Source organism: Anas platyrhynchos, chromosome 2, assembly GCF_047663525.1.
Source record: "Anas platyrhynchos isolate ZD024472 breed Pekin duck chromosome 2, IASCAAS_PekinDuck_T2T, whole genome shotgun sequence".
Classification (NCBI taxonomy): Eukaryota; Metazoa; Chordata; class Aves; order Anseriformes; family Anatidae; genus Anas; species Anas platyrhynchos.
Window position 1 is genome coordinate 62,523,448 of NC_092588.1, and position 23,242 is coordinate 62,546,689.

At 41.9% G+C, this 23,242-nt stretch overlaps 2 protein-coding genes across 5 annotated transcripts; one reads left to right on the plus strand and one right to left on the minus strand.

Annotated features, from left to right (window-relative positions):
• Nucleotides 1–2,258: 2,258 nt before the first annotated feature.
• C2H6orf62 (chromosome 2 C6orf62 homolog) lies at nt 2,259–9,478 on the minus strand. 2 transcript variants are annotated; one of them, XM_027451868.3, is made up of 6 exons: nt 8,900–9,044; nt 7,232–8,485; nt 5,570–5,746; nt 4,863–4,985; nt 4,099–4,233; nt 2,259–3,572 (listed from the first exon to the last, which is right to left on the minus strand). In XM_027451868.3, the coding sequence occupies exons 2-6, from the start codon at nt 7,358–7,360 to the stop codon at nt 3,447–3,449; spliced, it is 690 nt and encodes a 229-aa protein (XP_027307669.1). In that variant the 5' UTR covers nt 7,361–8,485; nt 8,900–9,044; the 3' UTR covers nt 2,259–3,446. The 2 variants fall into 2 exon arrangements, with proteins under 2 accessions (XP_027307669.1, XP_071890947.1); XM_072034846.1 differs by having other exon boundaries at nt 7,232–9,478.
• Nucleotides 9,479–17,581: 8,103 nt separating this feature from the next.
• On the plus strand, nt 17,582–23,146 carry GMNN (geminin DNA replication inhibitor). 3 transcript variants are annotated; one of them, XM_027451870.3, is made up of 7 exons: nt 17,582–17,654; nt 18,129–18,193; nt 19,965–20,063; nt 20,415–20,550; nt 21,285–21,367; nt 21,443–21,553; nt 22,655–23,146. In XM_027451870.3, exons 2-7 carry the CDS (start codon nt 18,137–18,139, stop codon nt 22,844–22,846), a joined length of 678 nt encoding a protein of 225 aa, XP_027307671.1. In that variant the 5' UTR covers nt 17,582–17,654; nt 18,129–18,136; the 3' UTR covers nt 22,847–23,146. The 3 variants fall into 3 exon arrangements, with proteins under 3 accessions (XP_027307671.1, XP_027307670.1, XP_005023118.1); XM_027451869.3 differs by having other exon boundaries at nt 17,625–17,721; XM_005023061.6 differs by lacking the exon at nt 17,582–17,654 and adding an exon at nt 17,864–17,984.
• Nucleotides 23,147–23,242: the final 96 nt, after the last annotated feature.

Sequence of the window (23,242 nt, forward strand, 5' to 3'; positions counted from 1 at the left end):
TGTTTTTAAACTACTACATTAGGCCATACTAAAACATGCTACCAAGAACACAATACTCTTTGAAATACATACCATTTTGAACACTTACCATGTCCCAGCAAGGCACTATACATTTGAACACCACTAAGAGCAGTCACTTACTATAATATGTGGCTGTAATATTTTGGAATGCAACTTAGCTTAGTTTCCAACATAGGGCACCACCACAGGTTCAACAGATGGGTTCAGGACCAGTAAGGTTTAGGCTTCATGTAGTGGTAAAAGGTGAGCAAAACAAGTTTGGAAACACTTCTTCAGGTTCTGCTGTTTCTATCTGTGCCATTTCCTGACCATTCACAAGGTCTCTCAACACCTACCTGTGGTAAAGATTAATCCTCTGTTTCAAGTACAGCCAAGCAGGTCTTTTAGAAATGGGATTGAGAAAAAAAAAAAAGTCTAGAAGATTGAAACTAACAATTCATCTTCTACCAGCTTTGTTTCTAATAGGCTTAGCATCGCAATGCAAAACATCAACATGTAGCAAGAGATCAGTAGCCTGATCTAAAGTTTTTGCCCTTTTTTTTTTTCTTCACAAAGCACTCAATAGTCCCAGCATTACTAGTATCTGAAGTATCACTAAACACAGCAACCTTAGTGTAATAAACCAGCTTTCCAGAAGCACCTTATTGCTTTGAGACGTGGCAAAGTGCACCAACTGCGGGACAGCGACAGACCTATTACAACTCCTTATCTTAGGACAAGGCTTGTACAACCAGCTACGTCCACCAATTTTTGATAACACTCATGCAGCTGAAGCAGCCTTAAAAGCCAAGATAAGCTGTATAGCCATACACAGGCGAGATGCTGACACTTAGGATGTTTCTTATCTAGGGAGCACCTATCACAAGCTTCCTTGCACCAGACACTTCATCTAGATGCAAGAAATTTAATGGGCCTCTATCTATTTCTTTTTGCTGCCTCCACATTTATTCCTGCCCCATTCACACTTGCCAAGCTTGCATGACAAATCCTCAAGCAATGACCTGGTAAAACATATCCAGGTGATACTGAGCGTGTTTCAGTTCCTAGTATTAGGATACCAGGAGCCACACAAGCAACTGACAGCATGTTGGTAACAAAGATAACTGTCTTATACAAGAGGCCTTTTTGTATTTACACACAGCTCTACTGAGCAAAGTAATTACCTTTATAGAAACTGTGCTTTGTAAGCATTAGCTGTGTGAGATTAAACCTACACTTTGAAGTTAAGAACTACCAGAAAGCCACTAAGCTGAGACAAGGCCCGAAACCAAGAACATTGCTTCCACTGACTTCCAAAGGGCATTTTGCTAAAGTAACCAATACAACAGTTTGAATTTAATCTAGATGCTCCAGTAAGAAAGACTGGGACAATTTCAAACTTCATTTTTTCTCTCTGAAGTCATCCTGTTTAGGGTCATCCTGTTTAAGGGGAGAAAGTGATGCCTTTCGAAGACGCCAAAAGATTTAAAAATAAACTTATACAGTCTGAGACTGCCATGTTCTCAAGCCTGTTGTTCCCCTTAACCCTTTTTTCAGCATACACAATGTAGATGTCCATCTAATTCAATCTGATAGCAGAGCAAAACATAGCATTTGTTAGCTGTGTTGAACAGACCATTTACCAATCAGTATTATACGTATTTCTTCTCCAAAAAAGCGCAGTAGCATTTAACTCCGGGGTCACTGTCATGAAGAGTAGACAAATAACCAGTGTGTCTTCTGCAGCCCATACAAAACACCAAAAGCAATTAAACTGAACACATTGTTCTCCGTATTACAGAGAACTATAAATTAAGGATCACACCAATGCTGACACTTGAAAAGCACTGCAGAAATCCAGCTAAGCCACACTGAGGCTTTTGTTGTTGTTTTGAAGATACCAAAATGAAGAACAAGAGTCGCTTTAGTGACTTCTTGCATTAGGTATGAGGGTATTTGCTCTGCTAATCAAGGTAACAACGGTCATATTCGCTTACTATGAAACTATTTTATGATCAAAGAACTAGAAATACCCATGTACCAATACAACAGCATGCCCGTAACGCAGTTATTTCTGGCATCTACTTTTCAAAGCAAACATGTTCCCTGCATATGTAAGCACACCTTTGCCATTAATCTTTACGTTAGCCATAATACCATTTTACGGTTTGTGTATTTTCAGTGTCTGCAACAGGTAATGCTTCTGAGGTAAGACACTGGTAAAATTCAATTCACAGAATTCCCACAAATAAACCCGGTCATCTTTCACCTAATTTATTTAAGTTCCAATTTTTTCCAATTCCAAACAAAAGCTAAATACAAGTTTTAAACAGGTAAGCACTAGTTTTATCCAAAGGGAGCAGGCTTATACAGTTTTACTCCAGTAAAGTACTCAACCCTTAAGCAGAACCTTCTTTGTCAACAAAACTATACAGTAGTCTTCCTTTTATCATTGCACAATCTGAAAATGTTCTGTCAGAACCAACTTTTGACACTCCAAACACTATTTTACATTGTTTTATAATGTCTATTCCAAAAAGAAAAAAAAAAAAAAACCTCAACAGGTTTTCTGTAAGAAATGTTTTAGAAACCAGTATTTCCTGCACAGTTCACCAGCAAGTCTACAAGTCTCAACTCTCAAGAAAAAATAATCCTCTACCAACATTGTTTCTGCAGCTACTATTTTACTTTATTTTTAGCTGCTTTAGCAACTTCAGACTCCAGGTCTGCCTCATCTGTATAAATGCATCCAACTCAAAAGAATACTTTCATACAGTTATACAGCAACTTGGGGAAAGAGATCCAAAACCAAAGTGCCAGTAAACTCAGACATGGCCCAGCAAAATAAAAAAGGCAAAAAATGCCTACACATTAAATGAGATGCTTTTTTTTTTTTGCTTTAAAAAAAAAAAAAAAAGAAGACTTCTTTCCCACATTTACTTTCTATTGTAATAGCCACTTCTCTGTTCATTAAAATGAATCTGATAGTGCTCTTTGATACAATCATTAATAGCAAAGCTATAAGGCTTTTAAACCCGTTACATTCACCTCTCACCCTCCAAATACTGATGGTTAACATAGATGTTAGGGGACATGACCAGCACAAATGGGAACACCACCACAAATGATCACCTTGTGCTTTCAGATACATTTGTTTCTGTGTACAGTCCCTTCATTTCACATTTTAGTAAGATGCTGATGCAGTGCAGAAGTGTGCAGAGCATCCTCTCTTTCACAAGGTCCATGCAGAAAACAACTAAAAAAATTTTTTTTTTAAAGTTCTGAGATACAAATGACAAAAAAAATCCAGGATGATCAAGTTTCACAATGTATAGTGTTCTGAACATGAGTCCATTTTCTTCTAAATTCTGAAAGAATAAAGTGGTGAGGAAAGTGGAAATTCACTGCTGCATTCTGTGATCTTCCCCATTTTGCTGGCCAGTACCTTACTCTGGCATGTAAGGACGGAGGTGATCCTCTATGGTACCAACCGTCCAGTGAGTGAGCTGCTCCTGTGGCAGGTACAGGCAGATGCTGCATAACTTGAAGATTGTAGCTTTGTTTTTTGGAGTCTAGAGGCAAGGAAAACCAAAGAAAAGCTATTAAACATGAAAGTTCACACAAGACTAACAGACAGACCCACAGTAGACCCGGCCCAAGTAACAGCTTGCTGCTGGTTGTGGGTGAACACCACAGGCACGTAAAAGCCACTATTTCACACACACCACGACCAGATCAAAATGCTGTAACAGCTAAATTCTTTTTGTTATTTTCCCACTTGAATAATTTATGTAGGATCACATAAACTAAGCCAATGTTTTAATTTTTCCAAAACACTGCTAATTCTTTTTTATAACTTCATTTTAATACAAGAACATAAAATTGTATGAATACATCTGTGGCCTATAATTAGCTTTTGCATGCGTGAGTCCTATTTATAGCATGTTTCCTCTGAAACTGCTGAAATGCAAGCATGAACACATGATCGGTTTTTCCACGAAAAACCACTAACATTCCTAAGAAAAAACATTCAGGACAATTCTTAAAAAGCTTTCACTCTAGGTAGAAAGGAAAAAGAGAAGGACAGGGTAAGTTTACCTGCAAGTGCTGTCTGTCAATGAAGAGAAACACTGACTGGTTAGGGTTGTTGACAACAATTCCAGTCTTGTCCTTTCGGCTCAGAACATGCAGAAACTGTTTTTCATAGTCACCGTGATGAAACTCAAACTTGGCCTGCGGTGCGTGAGGGAAAAAATGATAGAATATTTACCAAGTGAAAACTCAAAACACTAACAATGAATTTCATTCAATCTGGGGCTTTACAACCACTTCTGTTTCTTTGTTTCTTTTCTCATCTATGAAAAAAGAAATTGGGAACCGTAGCAACAACTACACCCCTGAGCCTTGGCACAAAACTTAAAAGATTTCCCTAGTTTCATCCTGCCAACACTGACATTAGTCATAACAATGATATTAACAATTCAAACAAAGGTGCAACTTTAACCGCCTCCATAAAAAAAAAGATTCAGCTGACAGAACATCTGTTATCAACAATACGGCACATTTCTGCCAATAACTTATTATTGCAGAGTGCATACAGAAAACAATACACATATTGTTGTTCAAAAATTTGAATGTAAATAGCCAAAGATGCCTACTGAAGAGTTAGAGTGTTTGAAATGTTTCTCTCGATGCAAAATTATAATGCAGAAATTTCATCTCAGATCCTCTTCCATTTAAGCAATTTGTTCCAAGATCACAATTCATAATAATAGGAAGCACAATTTGGAATTCAAGTGATTGTGTGATTTATACACAAAGAGAGCCCACATACTTCAACATTCACAGAAGTTGTTGAATACCTGAACAGGCCTAAAGGCTTCATCAGATCCCTTCCACCGAGAGAACAGGAGACAGACTATCTTCTCAATGTCATTACGAGGCCAAAGAATGAAGTCCATCTCCTGGGTACAGCCGATCACATCCTGTAATTAGTAAAGTTCTGTATTAACAGCCCATCCATTAGGAGATACAGATAAGCACCTCATCTATACAGACACTGTGTTAAAAGGTGGTACTTCCTACATTTGTGTGATTTTCTGTCTGTATTACTCCCAAAACAACTCAAGTCTTCTTTGTCTCCCATTGAATTTTATTGTAAGTATCCAGGTAATACCAATTCCAGATTTAAGAAAACCACCATTCCTGGGAAAGACCATCTACTTTCTAATATTCATCTAACAAAACCACTTAGCTGTAAACCAGGAGTTGTTGCAATAATTTATCCATGCCTATTAATAAAAAAGGCTGGCAGAAGAGAAAATTCCCAGAACATGTTTCAATGAGACAGATTAAAGGTAAAGCATGAGCACTACAGATTTAAACAGAATTTCAGAACACACATGCTAAATTACCCTTCAAACCAGACCTCACAAAAACATGCTCTCAGAATTTTCAGCCGGAATAGTTGCGAAAATAAGGCAGCAGGATTAGCCTTAAGTTTCACAAGAAAAAGTACAAATGTTTAATGGCCAAATTAAAACTCAGGAAGTACAGAAAACAACTTTACCCTGCGCATAGACTGGTAGCGGGGTGCATGAAGCTGTACTACATCCTTCTGCAGAAGCTCTAAGGAACTTTCCAAAGAATAGCTGGAATCCCGCACACCTCTCAGGATATTTTCTTCATAATTATTGGTCATGACTGGTATCACTTCAGACACTTCAAAAAGCGCTGACTTCTTCTTCTGAAAAAGAAAGCACACACTGCATTAGATTTACAATCCTTTCTAAACGGTTTTTGCTAATTTCAGAACTTATAATTTTCCGTAATAATATAAAAAATATGATTTTATAGCTCATGAGAAGCATTAATCTTACTAACAAACTATATAACAAAGCATATTTTACCAACTCCCAACTCCCTCTTGCCCAAAACACACGTAACAGGCAAATAGTTGCTGACCAAGCCAGGCTGAGCTAACCTCCTACTTTAAGCGAACTGGTGGACAGACATCCTCAGTTCACTTACGCATATGCAAACTTTACAGGATTTAAAACAGACATTTGCAATGAATTTCTACAAAGCAGTCTGAATGTCACAACTAAAACCAATCAGATGCTGATATAATCTTATTAGGACCCATATCTGCTAAGAAAATCTGATTATTATCACTGATTACACCCTAATATTTCTTGGGAAACTGGATCTGTTAGAACAAAGAGCACAGAAGGAAAAAAAGAATAAACTTTTGTACTCCCTGTACTCTCAATACAAGTTAGCTCAATAGTCTCTGTATTACTATGAGATAATACCTAGAAATACGTCACTATATACAGCAGGGTTTGCATGAGAATTGATGAACAAAAGTGAACTGGACTTCAGAATTTTAGGGAAACTTCCCAATTAAGTTTAGAGAACAGTCTCCATTAGAACGACGTAACTTCCATGGAGTGAACAGAACTATACATTTGAGCAGATTAAGCAATATTAGTGTTCATGTGCATTCACTTCCTCCTTTTCTGTATTTGTCTATTTATATCTTCACTCACTCATCGTTTCTTCGCCCCAGTTATTTTAAGCATCTCCTTTTCTTCACATCCAGTGGAAACCCCCTTGCAACTCCAGCTCAAAGTTAACTTTAGAAGTATCGTCCACACGTACAGCATCCAGTAGTCTTCCACTACAACATAGTCATGTAAACGAGGACTTCCCCTCTTCCCTCCCTTTCAAGATGTCAGCAGCAGTTTCACGTGTCTACACGCTCAGGTCATTTCGACACTGCCTTTTGCAACCACTCCCTTCAACTGCTGGCTTTTCCCTTCTGCTTTAGCCAGATAAATACAGTAGGATTAGCAATCATTCCAGACAGGTCTTTCTCATCTTAACTGTTTCACTGCAAACCATTACACCATTCAGCCCCTAATTATGCTGAATAAAGTACAGCATCAACTCAGATAAATATTTATTCAACACAGAAGTTACCAACTGATCATTTAATAAGGCATTGGCACCTTCTGCATTACAAAATGACAAACATCTGAAAAGGAAAGCCAAACTGTCACAAGAACTGATCAAATACAATACAAATTAGCAATAAGGAAATGTAAAAAAATTAAACAAAACGTCAGGATCTATCCTTAAGATGCATCAGGCAGTAAGATTTGGCCCCTCACAGTCAACTCAAGGTTTGCATTGCAACACAAGAGCAGAGAAACAAAAACCAAGTTACCTTGTCCTTGAACACAAAGGCAATGTACATCTTGAAGTCAAACTGGTCAGCTAAAGATTCTTTTTTCTTTCTAAGCTGAGCACGAAGTCTGTTCAGAGCTTGTTTCTTCCGGGAGTTTGGGTCCCCCATTTTGTTATACAGGTGGTACTAAAGCCTTTGGAAACTGTCGCTAAGCTATGGGCACTTTTTCATAAGACTCAAGTACAACAGAAACAAGTCATTTTATTCCTGCTAATACGACTGAATAGATAAAACGCGAGTGCAACCCAAAACCGCACCTCAGGCAGTATTTTATGAGAAAGTCGTATCGGAGGGGTCAAGAAACAAAAGTAGTTGTCCAGCCATGGCTGGACAACAAACAGGTTTGACAATAAACTAAGAAAAAAAAAATTTAAAGAAAACAAATTTGAACAGTTTAGCCGCAGGAATAAGTGGGTGAGAATGGAGAAAAGAAAAAAAAAATCTTATCACAATTTATGTGTACAATAAAAAGCAACTGGCACAAGCCCAATCCATGGGGGGGGTAATTTTTGTTCTGCTTACAAAAAAAAAAACAAAGCTGATATTACAAATTGCGTTTTACCCCAGCCGGATTCATGACTCTACTGATTATTATTCTCAGATTTCCACTATTGCTATGTTGCCCGTTTTTTTTTTTTCCTCCTTTAAAACGATTACACTTGGTGGAGAGCAGAGAAAAGGGTGCAAAGGAGGAGTGCACATCCCGGGAAGTATGACATTTCTCTGCCAACAACAAAATTAACTACAGACAACACAGCGCTGGTTCGCAGGGAAGCAAAGAGAAAAAACAGCGGAGTCACCTCTAACACCACCCTGCTCATCATCAGGCACATCGCTGCCCTGAGGCTACTGCTGCCAAAGGGAAGAGGGATCATGATGGCCACGGACGAGAAGCTGGCAAGGGGTTAAGGGCCAGTATTATCTCACCTAGAGACTAAACCCCAAACCGCCGCCCCGAACCCAGACTCCTTCCCAGCGCGAGAGCCCTACATCCCCCAACACCTCGCAGGCTCCCTGGGCTGCTGATCCCCCGGGGATCCTTCTCTCTCTGCCGCTGCTGAGCCCCACAGCGAGCACAGTCAGCCGAGGCTGTGCATGGCCAACGCTTCCTGCTTCTCCCCGGGCCTCTCCCTGCAGAGGCTGCGGCGGGACACCCACAGTAGCACGGCCTGTCCCCTCTCACTTCATGGTCACGACTTGGGAGACATGGAGAGCGGGGTTTCGCTTCCGCTTCTTCTCGCCAAACAGATTTCGGTGCCGAAACCAACAACAAAAAAATAATAATAAAAAATCAATTTAGAAGGTTTTTTTTTGTTTTAAATCGCAAGCCGAGGCTGCAATTTTAAACCTCCCCACCCCCTTTACTTAAAGCAACCCCCACGACTATCAGGTGATTTTTTTCCTCTCTCCAGGCATTTTTTATTATTTTTTTGCCCTCCCCACGCGAGGTGGTTTGGTTTGGTTGGCAGAGGGAGGGGGGGGGGGGGGATTGAAGGTTTTTTTTTTTAGCGAATTCGTCGGACCGGGTTAAGAAAGAGGGGAAAGGCGCATTAACCCTTCTTTAGAAGAAAAAAAAAAAAAAAGAGGGGAAATAAAATAATAATTAAAAAAAAGCACCCCCCTCCCGAAACTTGCCCCAAACTTAACCGAGAGGCCGAGAGACTCCCGCCAGGAGGCCGAGCCCGTGTCTCGCTCGCTACCCGCAGCCGGCGGGCGCAGGAGGCGCAGCGGAGGAGGAGGAGGAGGAGGAAGAGGAGGAGGAGGAGGAGGAGGAGGCGCTGGCGGTGCTGGCGGCGCGGCGGGGAGCCATGTCAAGAGAAAGCCACGAAGCCGCCCAGCCCCCCCATCCCCGCGGCGGTGGACGCGCTGACCGGGCCGCCCGCGCTGCCGCCGCTCAGCCCCAGCCTGGTCCCCATAGCCTAGCTCAGCGCCCCGCGGCCGGGGGAAATGGTGGCGGAGGGAGGAGGAGGAGGAGGAGGAGGAAGGAGGAGGATGAAGAAGAAGAAGGAGGAGGAAGAGGAGGAGGCGGCGGGCCCTGCGCTAGTGGCTCCGAGGGAAGGCGGCGGGCATAGAGGCGCCGGCGGAGGGCTCCCTTCGCCCGGGTGGTCCTCGGAGGGCAGCGGGAGCGCGGAGGGACGGGACGGGACGGGTCGGGACGGGACGGGAGCTGCGCGCCGCCACCCAGCCCGCAAGATGGCAGCCCCTGACTCACGCAGGCGCCGCCCTGCCCGCAGTGCCCGCCCGCCGGCGCGTACCAAGCGCACCTCGGGGGGGGGGGGCATAAACACAGAATCGTATTCTGCTCGCTGTGAAGCCCTGAGGTGGCTCGTCAGCCGCTGGCTCGCATTTTAACACCATTAAAAAGCGAGAACTGCAGCGTTAGGGCGGCTCTGACCCATCGCCACGCCAAAAAATGTGTCCCTCTTGGCCGCTCCCCCCCCCTCCCCGCCGCCGTGACCCGCAGGGCCCCGGATGGGGTTGCTCAATGCACTTGGTGGGGAGGGAGCGGGGGGGGGGGCATCGCGTCATGTGCTTTCCCCCCCCCCCCATCTTGTGTGGTAGCTGCCCCTCGCCCTGTGGCGGCCCCTTCTCGCTTAATTCTGCCTAAATCACTTTGTGTGCAAAGCAAACTGAATCAAAAATAAAAAATAAATAAACAGTCACTGACCATAACGTGTGAGGTGGGGACCCCCCCACACAAGCACAGCCCTGGCAGCAGTAGCCCCCCCGCCTCTGTGGCGGCTGAGGAGGTCTGCGCGTTGTTTTTATTATTTTTTATTATTTTTTTATTTTATTTTTTTTTTTAGAAATAAATAGTTGCTATTTCAGCCTAATCCTTGAAGAAAAGGAGGCGTTTGTATTCCTGTGCTAAAGGGAAGGCTTACACCTCCCACCTCACACCACCTCCACCACAAAAGAGAAGCGAGGGCACGGTTCACGTGTGCCAGCATTTCTCTAAATTGCAAGACTAAAGACGAGGAGGCAGCAAACAGACTTTCACCTCAGTGTCTGGGCATTTGAGTCTCCACCCCTCCTCGTCCCCCCTAGGCATGGCAGGGAAAGCCTCGCCACCCAAAATGGCCCAGGAGGAGGGTGCCCCTGAAATGGCGGGGAGCTCGGGTTTGCCTTGTGCTGGCTGCGACTCGCTGTTTGCCAAGGTCTGTCTGCCACTACAGGCAAAAATAGGTCGCTGGGGTGAAGGCACCTCTTCCACCTCCCCCCTGGTGGTGTCTGTGACTCACAAAAAGCAGAAGGGTGTTACACAAGATGACAAGCAGAAGGCAAGTGCAGGCACTGCCTGGCTTGTTTGGTTGTGTTTCAGAGCCCGCAGAGCACGGCGACGGGCACTCTCTGATAAACTCCTGTAAATTTCAGTCATTTTTTTACTCTTTATTTGCACTCTGCTCTTACTTGTCTCTGCTGGTTTCCTTTGTCGCCTCATGACTCTTCCTGTTGGCTATTTCCCTTTAGCTCACCTCTCCTTCACACGCTTTCCCTCAGACACCTTCCCAGTGCCCGTCTCACAGGGAGCTCTCGTGCCTCGGCCCTTAGATCTCCTCATCTTCCCCCGCCATTAGCCAAGCCCTCTGAGTCAGACACTCCATCTTGCCTTCCCTGTTGCAGGGACACTCCCCCGTTGTCTTGAACAGGGCAGAAACAGACCATTTCTTACCCTTTTGGGGGCTGCTGGAAGAGTGCTCACTCCTGGTGTTAATGCCTAGTGAAAACAACCCCGTGAGCAGAGCAAGGTGTCTAAAAAGGTGTCTAATACATTACCTCTAGGTTGCTGGGGCTATTTCAGAACACCAACATTATTTAATGAAAACACCAGCCCGGCCATAACGAGAGCTGAGTTTAGATCCCCCTTTTGCAGTCAGAGCAGTTTTGTTTGCCGTGCTGCAGCCTGAAACCCCAATCTCCGTCCCCTGCTATTTTAAGCTCTGACTCGTGCTCAGCCTGTGACCCATGTTGTGCTGCTGTGACCGATACTGCCAGGGGATTTGCCCCGGCACAGAAAGCCCTCTGAGGGAACTGGCACCTCGCCCATCTGCCAAGGAGAAAGGAAGGAGCTTTCTTCCAGCCCAGCGACTCCAGCTGCCCTCCCTAGGGAGCTGTAAGGACAGGGATAGGGCACAGCTCCTGTCTTATGCACAAGGGATCGGGCAGCTGCCCAGCCCTGGGCAAAGGAGTGAGTCCAAAAATTTGTGTCTAATGTCATGCTGGCACAAGAATAGTGTTTCTTCTTGAGGGCTTTCAAGAGGCCGCTCAAATCCTCTCACAGAAATTCAGAAGGGGATAGGGCCTAAAGTTGCTCCAAGTTGCTTGTGCAAAGGTTGCTGCTCCTCCTCCTATGCCTCTCTTACCAAACTCAGTGAAGGACTTTTTCTTCTCGTCCACCGGCTAGTAAAGATATCCTGGAAATGTTTACACAAATTAGTAGACCAAACGATTAAAGTGTGTTTATCATATATATATGAGCATATGCACAGAAATACCTGCACTAAGAATGCCATAAGTAATAGCTGTCTTGTCCTACATTGTGCTTCTTTCTCTCCACAGTGCACAATGACAAAGCTCATAGAGTAGGAAAAAGGACAATATATAGTATAAAAAAGCACAGCTCATATAGTAGAAAAAAAAAAAAGTAGAAAAATAATACATCAACATCTTAGTTAAAATAACAGACATTATTACTGAAGAAGCATTGCTGCTACTGAATGACAGGGGAGCTAAGACCTAGCAAAATAAATGTTTAAATGATATTGATCTGTAATTCTCTTGACAATTGTATAATTGTATAATTCTCTTGACAATTGTGCAGTTCTCTTGACAATTGTGCAGTTCTCTTGACAATTGTATATTGTTATGCTTCTATGAGGTTATGCAACTCTGTACCATTTATAAAAGAGGCTTGTGTGCTTGTGTGCCAGCGTGTTTTTTACAGCTGTGTCATTTGGTCTAATGAGAGACTGCCTCTCTCTTCAAATCTTGTTTCAATCAGTACAAACTTCATCACGAAGGAAAGGAGGCAGAAATGTGGGTGGTATACAAAACAAACCTGACAAGTAGGTTGTGGCAGTATATGCAAAATACGTAAGGGTTCTTTTTTAGGTTTCAATCCCATTAGCACAGCAAAAAACTGTGTTTCTCGTGCATGTTAGATCCAGGCTGAGCTAAATGGTCAGCGGCCTGGGTTAGCTTGATTAAAGCTGCACATACAAATGAGCTGGTGTCCTTTCGTCTTTCTTCCACTCAGTGTGAGAAGGACTTTGCTACAGTGTCACTGTAGTCCTGTAGCCCTTGGGGAATTGAAGGTCTGCAGATCCCCACGGGCTTCTGTCTAGCAGCAGAGGGGTGACAGTGCTCAGCTGTCACCCCAGAGAAATACAGAATCAGGCAGCATGGTCCATGAAGGAAAGACCTTGTCACAAAAATGTGTTATTGCTATAGTTTTCCTTGGGAGATAGAGAGATGCTTGAGAAACATAGTTTTGAGAAGCACAGCAAGTCTGAAATATTTGGTTGCTTCTATATATATTTTATTTTCCGCTGTGATAAACTTGCATTTCTATTCTCCATTTAACTGTTTTCGTGCTGTTTTCAGAGAAGTTAAGCACTGTACTTTTTCATATTTTGGTTACATGATACGTTGTGGGCTTTTCTGCAAATTAAAGAGGATTGATAACTTTATATACCTTGGTTATTTATTTTTAAACACCTTGGTTATTTATTTTTAAATACCTTGGTTATGTATTTTTTCAAAATTGATATGATTTCAGATTCTATCTCCTGTTTTCAGAATTAAAAGTTTTCTTATAAGCATGTGGGCAAGATTGCACTCTAATGCCAATGCTCTAAATTTCCAACTTAATAATTAGTTTTATTTTTTTAAAGGATTGTAACAAATTGATATATAAGTTACAGACGTAGATAGGAGGAGATGAGATGGAGCCTGTTATCTTTCTGTTTATACTTCCCTTTTGTATTGTACTGGCCGCATATGTTAGAAGTTGTATCAGCCCTGAAGCTACTCACTTCAAACACAGAGCTCTGATTAATTCAGTGCCAAATGTTTATGCATGAGGCAAAAATAAATTAGTATTCCTTTGTAAATTCAAACAAGACAAATTAGTGGCAATTAAAACTCTTTCATGTACTTCAGAGTATACTGTAATTCACTCTGTTCTATCTTTAGAGCAAACATTAGTTTCTAAGGCATAACAGGAATGCTTTTGTCTAGAGAAATGGCAATGTTTGATGTGGAAAACATTCCTTACAGCATGCTGCGGACAACTGTGCATCCACTGCACAGCTATCGCTACGGCATTAAGCTTCATTCATCATTTCCCTGCATCCCGCCTTCTAGCTGTAGGACTCTGGTCATAAAATGGACCATACGTTCTTGGGCATGTGAGGTATCGATCCTTAACTTTGGCTGAACTACACCTACTTTTTGATGGGTTTGTTCTATCTTAATAATTGCATTTGAGTGTGTGTGTGTATATATATATATATATAAATAAAGATGATTATGTGTTTTTCAGTTTTCACTTGTCCAGTTTGTTCTTTCCTGACCTGTTTAGGAGTGCCGAGTATGTGCAGTTACGATGTCAAAAATAGCTAAATGGTCTCAGCACCTTAGCTGGGAAGACAGCATCCACAAACATAGGCACACAGACAGTTGCCTCTTTGAGTCTGGTGGTCAGGATCTCTTAAACAGCATGGGTCTGGTTTTGTTTAAGAAATACGTCTCATCTCTAAAACTGTAGCATTTATTCTGAGAATATCTGAACTGCATATTAAAAGTGAGGATCCCTGCCTGCAGTTTGTACATAAACCTGCGATTCAAATTCCATCGGACAAAATGTTTTGCCGTCTGAAAGCCAATTGACTCTCTGTTACTGTGCTGTGTCATTTTTAACATGTTCTCAGCTAGTGCTGTGCAAATGCATTTGTCTTCATTAGACAGGTGTACCAGCGTGACAAAGGTAGTTACGTTCCAGTGTAGTTTTTGTGTTTGCTCAGCAGGTGCTTGAGAGGACAAGAGTAAAATTCCAAACAACTTGTTTTAATTATTGGGTCTGAAAACAGGATTCTAAGTACTGTCAGTCAACAGAATTGGAATTAGCTTGATTAATCAATTCCTAGCCCTTTCCCTGAGGAAAAATTCAGAAGGTGAGATGTAGATTTTGCTTTTAATATTTCCCCTCAGATTACTAATGATCACTATTAACAGGACAATTTTCTCTTCCGCACAGAAAGAAACTGCAAACTCTCTGGAGAGATTTAATTTACAGCAGTGGCCCTTCTGGAAAACCTGCTTTGCCTTGTGAGTTATACCCGGAGTGTGGTGTGTATATAATCCTTCCCTTGGAGTTTTATAAGAATACAGCCTTCTGTGATGCAGGGAAACCAGTACAGTGAGGGTGGGGAAGCGCTAGGCAAAGCGAGGCCAGGCTGCCACCTAGTGTCACCCAGGGGCTGGATGGCAGGGGAGCTTTCCATGGGCACACCGGCAGGCTGGGAGCAGGAGCGGTACGTGCTCAGTCCGCTCAGGATGCCCACGGTTTTCTTCTGAGCTGTCCGGGGACTTCTGAGGAATCCCCCAAAGATGCCACGTTGGGAGCCAAGTCTCTCAGAAGACGGCAGCTGAGCGAGATGTAGACTAAGAACAGCGAATAATTCATTGCAGCCCAGGATTTCTCAGCTTTTCGTCTCATCCCCTAAAATAAATGGCACTTTTATTCGACAGAAGAGACAGGAGAACAGCAGCAAGGCATCCCGAGAGCCACAGCTCCCGTTTTTGGGAATCTCTGATTCAGAGATCCAAAACCCAGCCTCAGGGCTTCACTCCCACTCCCTGGCTTGCACCCAGAGCAGGAGTGAGATAAGATGTTCACATGCTTCAGAGGCGCAGCGCTGCACCGGGTCTCCTGAACCTCTCCGCCGTAGTTCTCTGCATCTAGAACAGTCACAGCAGTTGTTTACATTAAATACTAACACCCAGGAAAGCATTTGTGATATTTCTGTAATAAGGTAATTTACGAGATACAAAATAATAATGCAATTTACCTGCACTAAACATAGTGGATAGAAATAGAATATTTAAGTACCCCAGAGCTTGCTAATTCTGTGGCTTAAAAGAAAGGCCTTGACAAAAGGCACAATACGTCTGTCAAATAAAATACCATTTTACCAGCACTTGATTCAGACAGCTAAGTCCAAACCCTCCGGTGCTGTACAATGCTTAGGAAGTTTCCACACACATTATGTGCTGGAAGAACTGATAACATTTATCAACAGCAATACAGTATAAAAGCCCTAAAAAGTACACATTCTCCGCTGCCGTGAACAATCTAACAAATTGGCTGAGCTCTATGGGAAACCTCAGCGTGTTTGCTCAGGCTCACTTGAAGTGCAAATAGTCATGAGTATTCATCACACCGAGTTTTATTTTTTATGAAACAAAACAAGCAGAAATGGCAGTATATTGCACTCAATCTGAAGAAATGTGTATTCTGCTAGTATTGGACTTGACAGATTTTTTTCAGGTAAAAACCCCTAACTAAATGTAACCTTCAGTCACAAAAATGGAAATTATTACCAAAAAAAATTCAACCTGAAACCTTTTTGTGAGATTTTTTTGTTTGTTTGTTTTTGATATATAATTATGCTGGTTCCCACAGTCAGACTATGAATAAGCTTCTAATAATGAGCTCTTGGTGTTCCTTCTGACATGGTGAAGGGATTCTTTACAAACCCTTTCAAACTGAAGAAACTGAACAGAAGGAAAACTCTTGAGACACAGCGGTTCATTACAGGACGTGTTCTTCAGCTGGATAAATTGGAGGAGTGGCACCTTTGTAATAAAACTACAGATCGTATGCCTCCAGCAAGGAACAGATTAAAAGGACAAACAAACAGAACTGTCACATCAGAACCACCGCCCATTACCTTGGCCCTTTCCAATTACCAACATTTCCAAAAGCAGTTATTCCACTTCTGAGCTGTAAGTTTACCTGAAAAGTTTTTTTTTTTATAAATTAAAATTGAATTTTGAAAAGGCAATCTTTGAGTAGGTTTCGCTTGAGAACATTAGCATTACAAATATTGTATCATGGCCGTAAAATTGCTTTGTAAAATTACATTGCCTTTCACGCATATAAATCTATGCACACATATAATTTTAAAAATGTATATAATGCAGTTCATGCTGTGTATTTTATTAAAAATACTGACTATTTATATTGTTAGATAACAATATTTTATGTTGTATTTATATTTCATATATTAAAATCATTTCTATTTTCACGTATACTTTACCCATATCCACATATTTCTGAAAGGGGATTTAATGCTGGAAAGAATTATGTTGAAGAATTATGTTGAGTTTAGTGTATCTGCTAGTGTTTTGCAAAATGGAAATTTCAAATTTTATTCTAGAATCAACAAGATTTAAATCAAAGCACGAACACGTTTTTACAACTGTAACAAAGCAATAGTAACTTAGACATTTCTGCATGTGTTATTTTTGTTTTCTTCATGAAGCTTACTTTATTTAAAGGCAAAGGTTACCGAGGTGACAGTTTGCCGATGGCACTGTGTTATTCAAGATAATAGGAATAGGACTGAGTGAAAAAATGCAGGAGGAAGAGGAATGATGGAGCAGACCCGGGAGAAAGAACTGGAGGGGGATCTGTGAAAGGAGGAGGTAGGTGAGGACTGGCTGCTTGTTATCATTTCCAGTTCAGGGCCTGGGGACATGGAGTGAAGCTATGGGAATCAGGCTTAAAAGAACAAAAAATAAAGGCGGGGGCTGTTCTGACAATGGCTGCTTGAGCGCTGGAAACACTTTGCCAGAGGATGTTGAGGACAATTAGAGTTTAAATGGGTCACCACTGAATGGGAGACTGAGCAAGGGAGATCAGCTCTATTTCCTTGTACTTGTTGAGAGAGATTTATTAAGATCTATTATTATTATTATTTTATTTTTTTTGTCAGACCACGACTCTCAAGACGTCCTCGTGTCATACAGTTTATTTCCAAACTGAAGACTAACATGCAATTCAGCCTGTAATTATAATAATTTCTAATAGCTTCATTGTACTGCCTGGAAAAAAAAAAAAAAAAAAAGTATTGATAGCCGTCCAAGGCTAGCGGTGAGACCTTGATTGCGAAAAGCGCAACCTTCACTGTGCGGATGTTTATTGGCATTACAGCAGGAGATAAGCTGAGGAGAAATAAAACGCCTCAGCGGCGTTACCTCACGACACCGCCCCCCCCCTCCCCTCCCGCCACCACAGGTGAGGCGGGGCAAGGAGGGGCCAGCGCCGCCTGCCATTGGCTCGAGGTCACGTGACGGGAGGGGAGGCGGGAACCCGCAAGCCGCGCCGCTTCATAGGGTGCGGTCCGCGGCGGGGAGCGCGCGCGTACTGCTGCTGCTGCTGGCGGGGAGCGGGCGCCGGGCGGGTGAGGGGGCGCGGGGCTGCAGCCGCGGGGCGCGAGCCGCGCTTTCGCTGGGGGCCGTTGCGGGCGGGCGGCAGCGCTGCGGCGTTCAGGGCTTGGCGGGCTGCGGGCTCGGCTCCCCATTGGCTGCGCGGCGGCGGGGGGCGGGGCCACGAAGGGGTGCGCTCCCGCCATTTTGGGCGTGAGGCGATGTGAGGGGGGCGGCACCGGGGGGGTGACCGCTTCTGGGCCAGGTGCCCTCCTCAGCCGCTTCTGGGCTGTGAGGGGTCGGTAACCGTGTGAGATGGGTGGGGTTTGAGCGCTGTGGTGGGAGGCCGTGAGGTGATGTTGCGGTATTAGGGTGTTTCTGAGGTGGTGTTGCAGCCAAGTGTGCTCGTCTCTGTGTTTATTTGTGTGTTTTGTCTCTGTAGGGATCCCCATGAATTCCAAAATGAAACAAAAGTTGAATGTGGAGAAGTCGTCGGGATCTTTGCAGGTATAACCTCTGATATGTTGCAATTGAGGTACAGGCACAGATAAAGAATAGATAATAGATGTTAAAACTTATTATGGCTTCCCACATAAAGTTGAAACTTACAAAGGTTGCCCTGAGCATACTACTTGCTCTGTGCAGGCACTGTACAGGCCAGTATCTGGGAAGTGGCCTTCCCAGAAGCTTTGTATTGGCTAAAGGCATGCACAGGAACCTGTTGCTGTGTGTTCCCACCCAATTTACCTCCTGTTGGCTTGGGTTATGTCCTGGTGTAAAGAGTGGCTTGGGAACACTATGTCCTGCTTGGGCATACATGTTCATGGATCCTTTTTTCAATAACTAACATGTCCTTTTTAGTTTGACACTGAGGCATCTTGCTGTCTGTCCATGTGACTCTTAGATGTCAGCTACCTGTTGCACTTTGAGTACTGACTCAGTCTGGCCATAAGGGCTCTACAGAGTAGGCTCTATAACTTTTATCCTTTCTTGGGAGGGTCTTAGAGTTAAATCCATCTTGACTAGAACATGCTTTAACTGAAGTATGTAGGTAGGCTTCTTTCCAAGCCAGCTTAAGGAACTATAGTTGCCTGGGAATTGATGTTTCCACTAACTTTCTTTTTTTAAAAGTTGACTGATTAGAAGTTACTGAAGTTTATAATTCACTTACTCTTGGTACAAGACTATTTCATGGCTAAATGTAGACCCTAACTGGAATTGTACAAATGCAATTTAAAATAGTCTACCAGCCCTCTGTCATGAGGGTAGAGAGATTGTAATGAGAATTTATGGTATTAATGAAAACAGCCATTTGATAGGTCATGCTTCTTGTACTTTCAAATATGTATGTGCCATGGGTTAACTCAAGCATTGGTCAATAGTTCCTTGGCAGAGTACACTTAAATCTAATCCTCAATAGCAGCAAGCAGTGTCTGCCACACGGTGTGATTCCTGTTCCCACAGTAGTTAGTGTTTGTCCTGTAGTTCAACAGCGGGGTAATTGGTGGCAGAAACTACCGTGGGAAAGGCGAACTCTTGTCATACGAAGCACAGTGTGAATCAGTAACTTTCTCACGCTGGCGTGGCATTGTATTCTGGCTGTTTTTGCTTGGTTGTCTGCCATTGTTTGCTGTCCCATGGTGGCCATGTAACCAACCCAATCAGGAATCTTTAATGCAGGAAATAGGTATTTGTGCATGACAAGAAAGGTGATAAACATACTGTTTATACAAAACAATAGCCCATCTGGGTCCAAGCAAGGAAGCCCTGAACTCCAGTTTAGTGGATAATCAAAGCAACATATCTATTTAAATGAATGCCACTTGAGGTGTGTTCATGGGTAATAAAAACAGGTACTGCTTAAAGTAATGTGAATGCCTTTGCCAAGTAAACTTGCAATTGCAGTGACTTTTGTCTCTGTCCCCCAGAGATTGATACTGCTGTTGTCAAGTACAGCTGTGGGAGCTTCAGCTGTAGTGTATGTGTTCCTCTGCATCTTACACAGCCTTGAAATGTAGTCATAATATTTGTGCTATGACTTTTTCAGGTTCCTTTACGAAGGCTAAGGGCAGAGACTGAGCATAACTTCATATGATTAAGATAATCTCTACTGTAAATGATTAGATCCTTTTTTTGCACAAGCCTTGCAGTAGGCTTGAGTATCATTTCTTGAAAAGATGAGTGATGGGTTACAGTAATTAGAAGCATGATAAACTCATGAGTTTCTGTTTATGTAGAAAAGTGTGGCAACTCTCTGAAGCAATGTTTGTCTTTTCAGAAATACCTCACAGATACTGCATGCAGTGCTTCCCCAAGACAGACTCTTAAAATGATTCAGCCTTCAGCAAAAGGTTGCCTGGTTGGCAGAGGTAATGAGGTATGAATTAAATCAGCTGTAGTTGTGTAGTTATTTGTAGTTTTATTGAAATGATTTTGAGCTTTAATGAAAAAAGCATATAATCCACTAACTAGTGGCTTTCTAGCCACCAAGGCTTACTATTTTAGTAATAAACATTATTAAAAACTAGTGATCTTAGAGTACTTCAGAAAAAATGTTTGACACTTCTTGTGTTAAGCATGTTTATTAAAAATGTTGTTTGTAAGCTTGAACTAGTAAAGAAACTGGAACTGGTAGACTTGCTTGAAGTTGTGGGCAAGCTGACTTATTAAAATAACTTTTTTTTTAAAAAAACTTTGCTCTGAAGTTAAACCTGTATGTCTTCTGCAGAAGAAATCTTCAGTCAAACGGAAACTCTGGAATAACAAGTTTACTTCCTCAACTTGTAAAGCTGAGGTGTTTGTGGACAAAGGGCAAGAAAATGAGAATACAGATGATATCATTCAAGCTGTAGATCTCATTAAAAGTGCGTGGTAATTCTTAAAATGTTTTCTTCCACTTATATCCTAATGGGAGCATAGCATTTTAACTTGAAGCATGGTTCTTTTGTCAGTTAGATAAATGTTTAGTGTTTTTATGTAGTACTTAGTACTTCCTCTGTAGTATGGTAAATACTATAATCTGTATATATTATATGTATATCTGTCTGCTATTCCGTAGTTCCAGATACCAGTTACCATAAACTCATGGTGTGCAGTGCTGAGAAGTCCAGTAGTTCATTACTTTAGCTTATCTGCAGGCTTTCAAATGACTGAGTTAAAATGAAAGTCTGTCTTGATGTAGGATGCTGCTGCAGAAACCCCTTAGTTTCTCAGGACCAGTATAAAATATCTTGAGTTTAATGGGAGACTGATTAAGTTCGGTGTGGACAGTGACTTGAGAATAAGACTTCTGTCTTTAACAAAGTACAAGTTAAGGCTGAGAGTTGTAAATGTGACCATCTGTCTTACACAGCATGCTGTCATGCCTGAGGCAGCTTCTAGAAGACTCAGTCTATATAGCCATTAATACAGTGTAGGATTTTTGTCTTCTGTAAGCTCATGTCTCTAATTGTAAATTTACAACAAATCCTGTGGGAAAAACCCTACACAGAAATCTTATTCTTGTAGTGTAAGGAACACTTGTATACAAGTTAGGTATTTTAAGGTGATCTCCAGAATTTAGTACTAGGCATGGACTTACTGTATCTTCTTACTTCAGAAAGTCCTTCATCTCAATACTGGAAAGAAGTGGCTGAAGAAAGGAGGAAGGCTCTGTATGAAGTCCTTCAAGAGAATGAGAAGGTAGCTAGTGAAAGATAAAGAACTCTGGTACCACTGGCTGTTGTCCTGTTTTAACATCTTGTTTTTTGAACACAGTTGCACAAAGAAATTGAACAGAAAGATGGGGAAATTGCCCGCCTAAAGGAAGAAAATGAAGAGCTAATGTCACTGGCTGAACACGTGCATTATATGACAAGCATGATCGAGGTACATAAACTACTTAAACGCAGTGTTGTAGAGGAAAAGATGTGAGAAATCAACAAGGATATTTTAACAAATATTGACTACTCTAAAAAGCTTATTTAATGAAATTCTGTTCTATCCAAGCGCATAATAGATAAAAACCTTTGTGTAAGGAAACTGATACTTTACACTGAGTTTTTTGTACAGAGCTTTTTATTAAATGTAAGCTTTTAGTGGCCAGGAGAGCGTATTTCTGCACCTCAAGCAAAGTTTTGAAAGACAACTGTCTCAGTGCAAAAACTAAGGCTGATTCTATTGGCTAGTGTTTTATGAAAAAATGCGTGTTTATTTTGTACTTTAAATTGCAGACCTAAAGTAGGTTAACTTCTGAAGGTATAGATGGACAGGTGTCTCTGTCACTCTTTCTGTAGAAACAGAAAGAGATTGTAACAGCTCCTGAAACTGACAGACTAATACCAGAGCCATGGAACCTGGAAAGTGTTAATGGTGGTTTTTGTATGGATTGAACTCTCTCCTCTGGGATAAGAGGCTAGGTGCCTGCCAGATTATTTCAATTGGACCAGGGAGGTGGTAATTAAGTTGATTATTTTGAACTACATGATTAAGACAGAAGTAAACTTGATCAAGTTAACTTTAACTTAGTACACTTTTTTTTTAGTTTAGTCCTAAGACTCCACTGATTTGTTCCACCTGACTTCTTGGTTTTCAGGCAGTGCTGATTGTTAGTGAAACTAACAGAAATTAAATGACTTAAGATGCTAATGTAGTGGCTAACTTACTAGTGGTCCCTCAGTAGTTAACTTAAGCCATTCATTTAAGGCTTTAGTTGAAGAAAAGTCAGCAGAGCTGAGCCTTAAGATCAGACTAGGTTAAGAACTTGTTTTAGTTTGTTAATCAAGTGCTAGAAGTTACATTCAAATCTAGAATAACTGAAAGACACAGAAACTTTATCTCTAGTTAAAAAGTGAACTGAATGTGTTAGTTTAATTTTAGGGAAATGATTGTAGTATATAATTAGTTTTGGTTGCTCAATCCTTCATGCAGTATTTCACTGGTTACTACTCAATGTGAACTTGGTACTTTCTGTCCTTTGCATTTTTCCAGAGGTTAACAGGGCAAGAAACTGACAATCTTGAGACATTGGAAAGTCTGGCTTTAGAGGAATCCAAAGAAGAAAATGAAGAATTTAACCCTGGAGATGATGCAGACAGTACTTCTGAAGAAGGGCCATTACAAGTATCATGTGGTTTAAGGGAGAGTGTATCAGATGATACTTCAGGTGAAGCAAAGTACTGACAGCTGGAGTGATGACCTTAAATGGGCTTGTGTATATGCCTTCTTTTAACTGCAGTCTTCCTCTTGAAAGGATATACTAAAACTTTTCAGGTATAGAAGCTTGTGGGAGCATTACAGATCATGGTTTTTAACTGGAATTATGTAGCAGTGAGTATTTGAATACTGCTTGTACAGCTTGTTACAGGCTGCAGTTAATTGCTTGTTTTAAGTCTGAATACTGTGTATTTTGAACTGTTGTGTAAATACCATTTGGTCTGACATGATGTGAAAAATGATAAATAAATCTTTACCTTAATAAAACAGCCTCTTCATTGAGTGGGGAATGGCTAGTTCCAGGTTCAGAAGTCTGATGTGGCTACTGTAAATGAAAGTTTCCTGACTTTGGGGGGAGGGCCT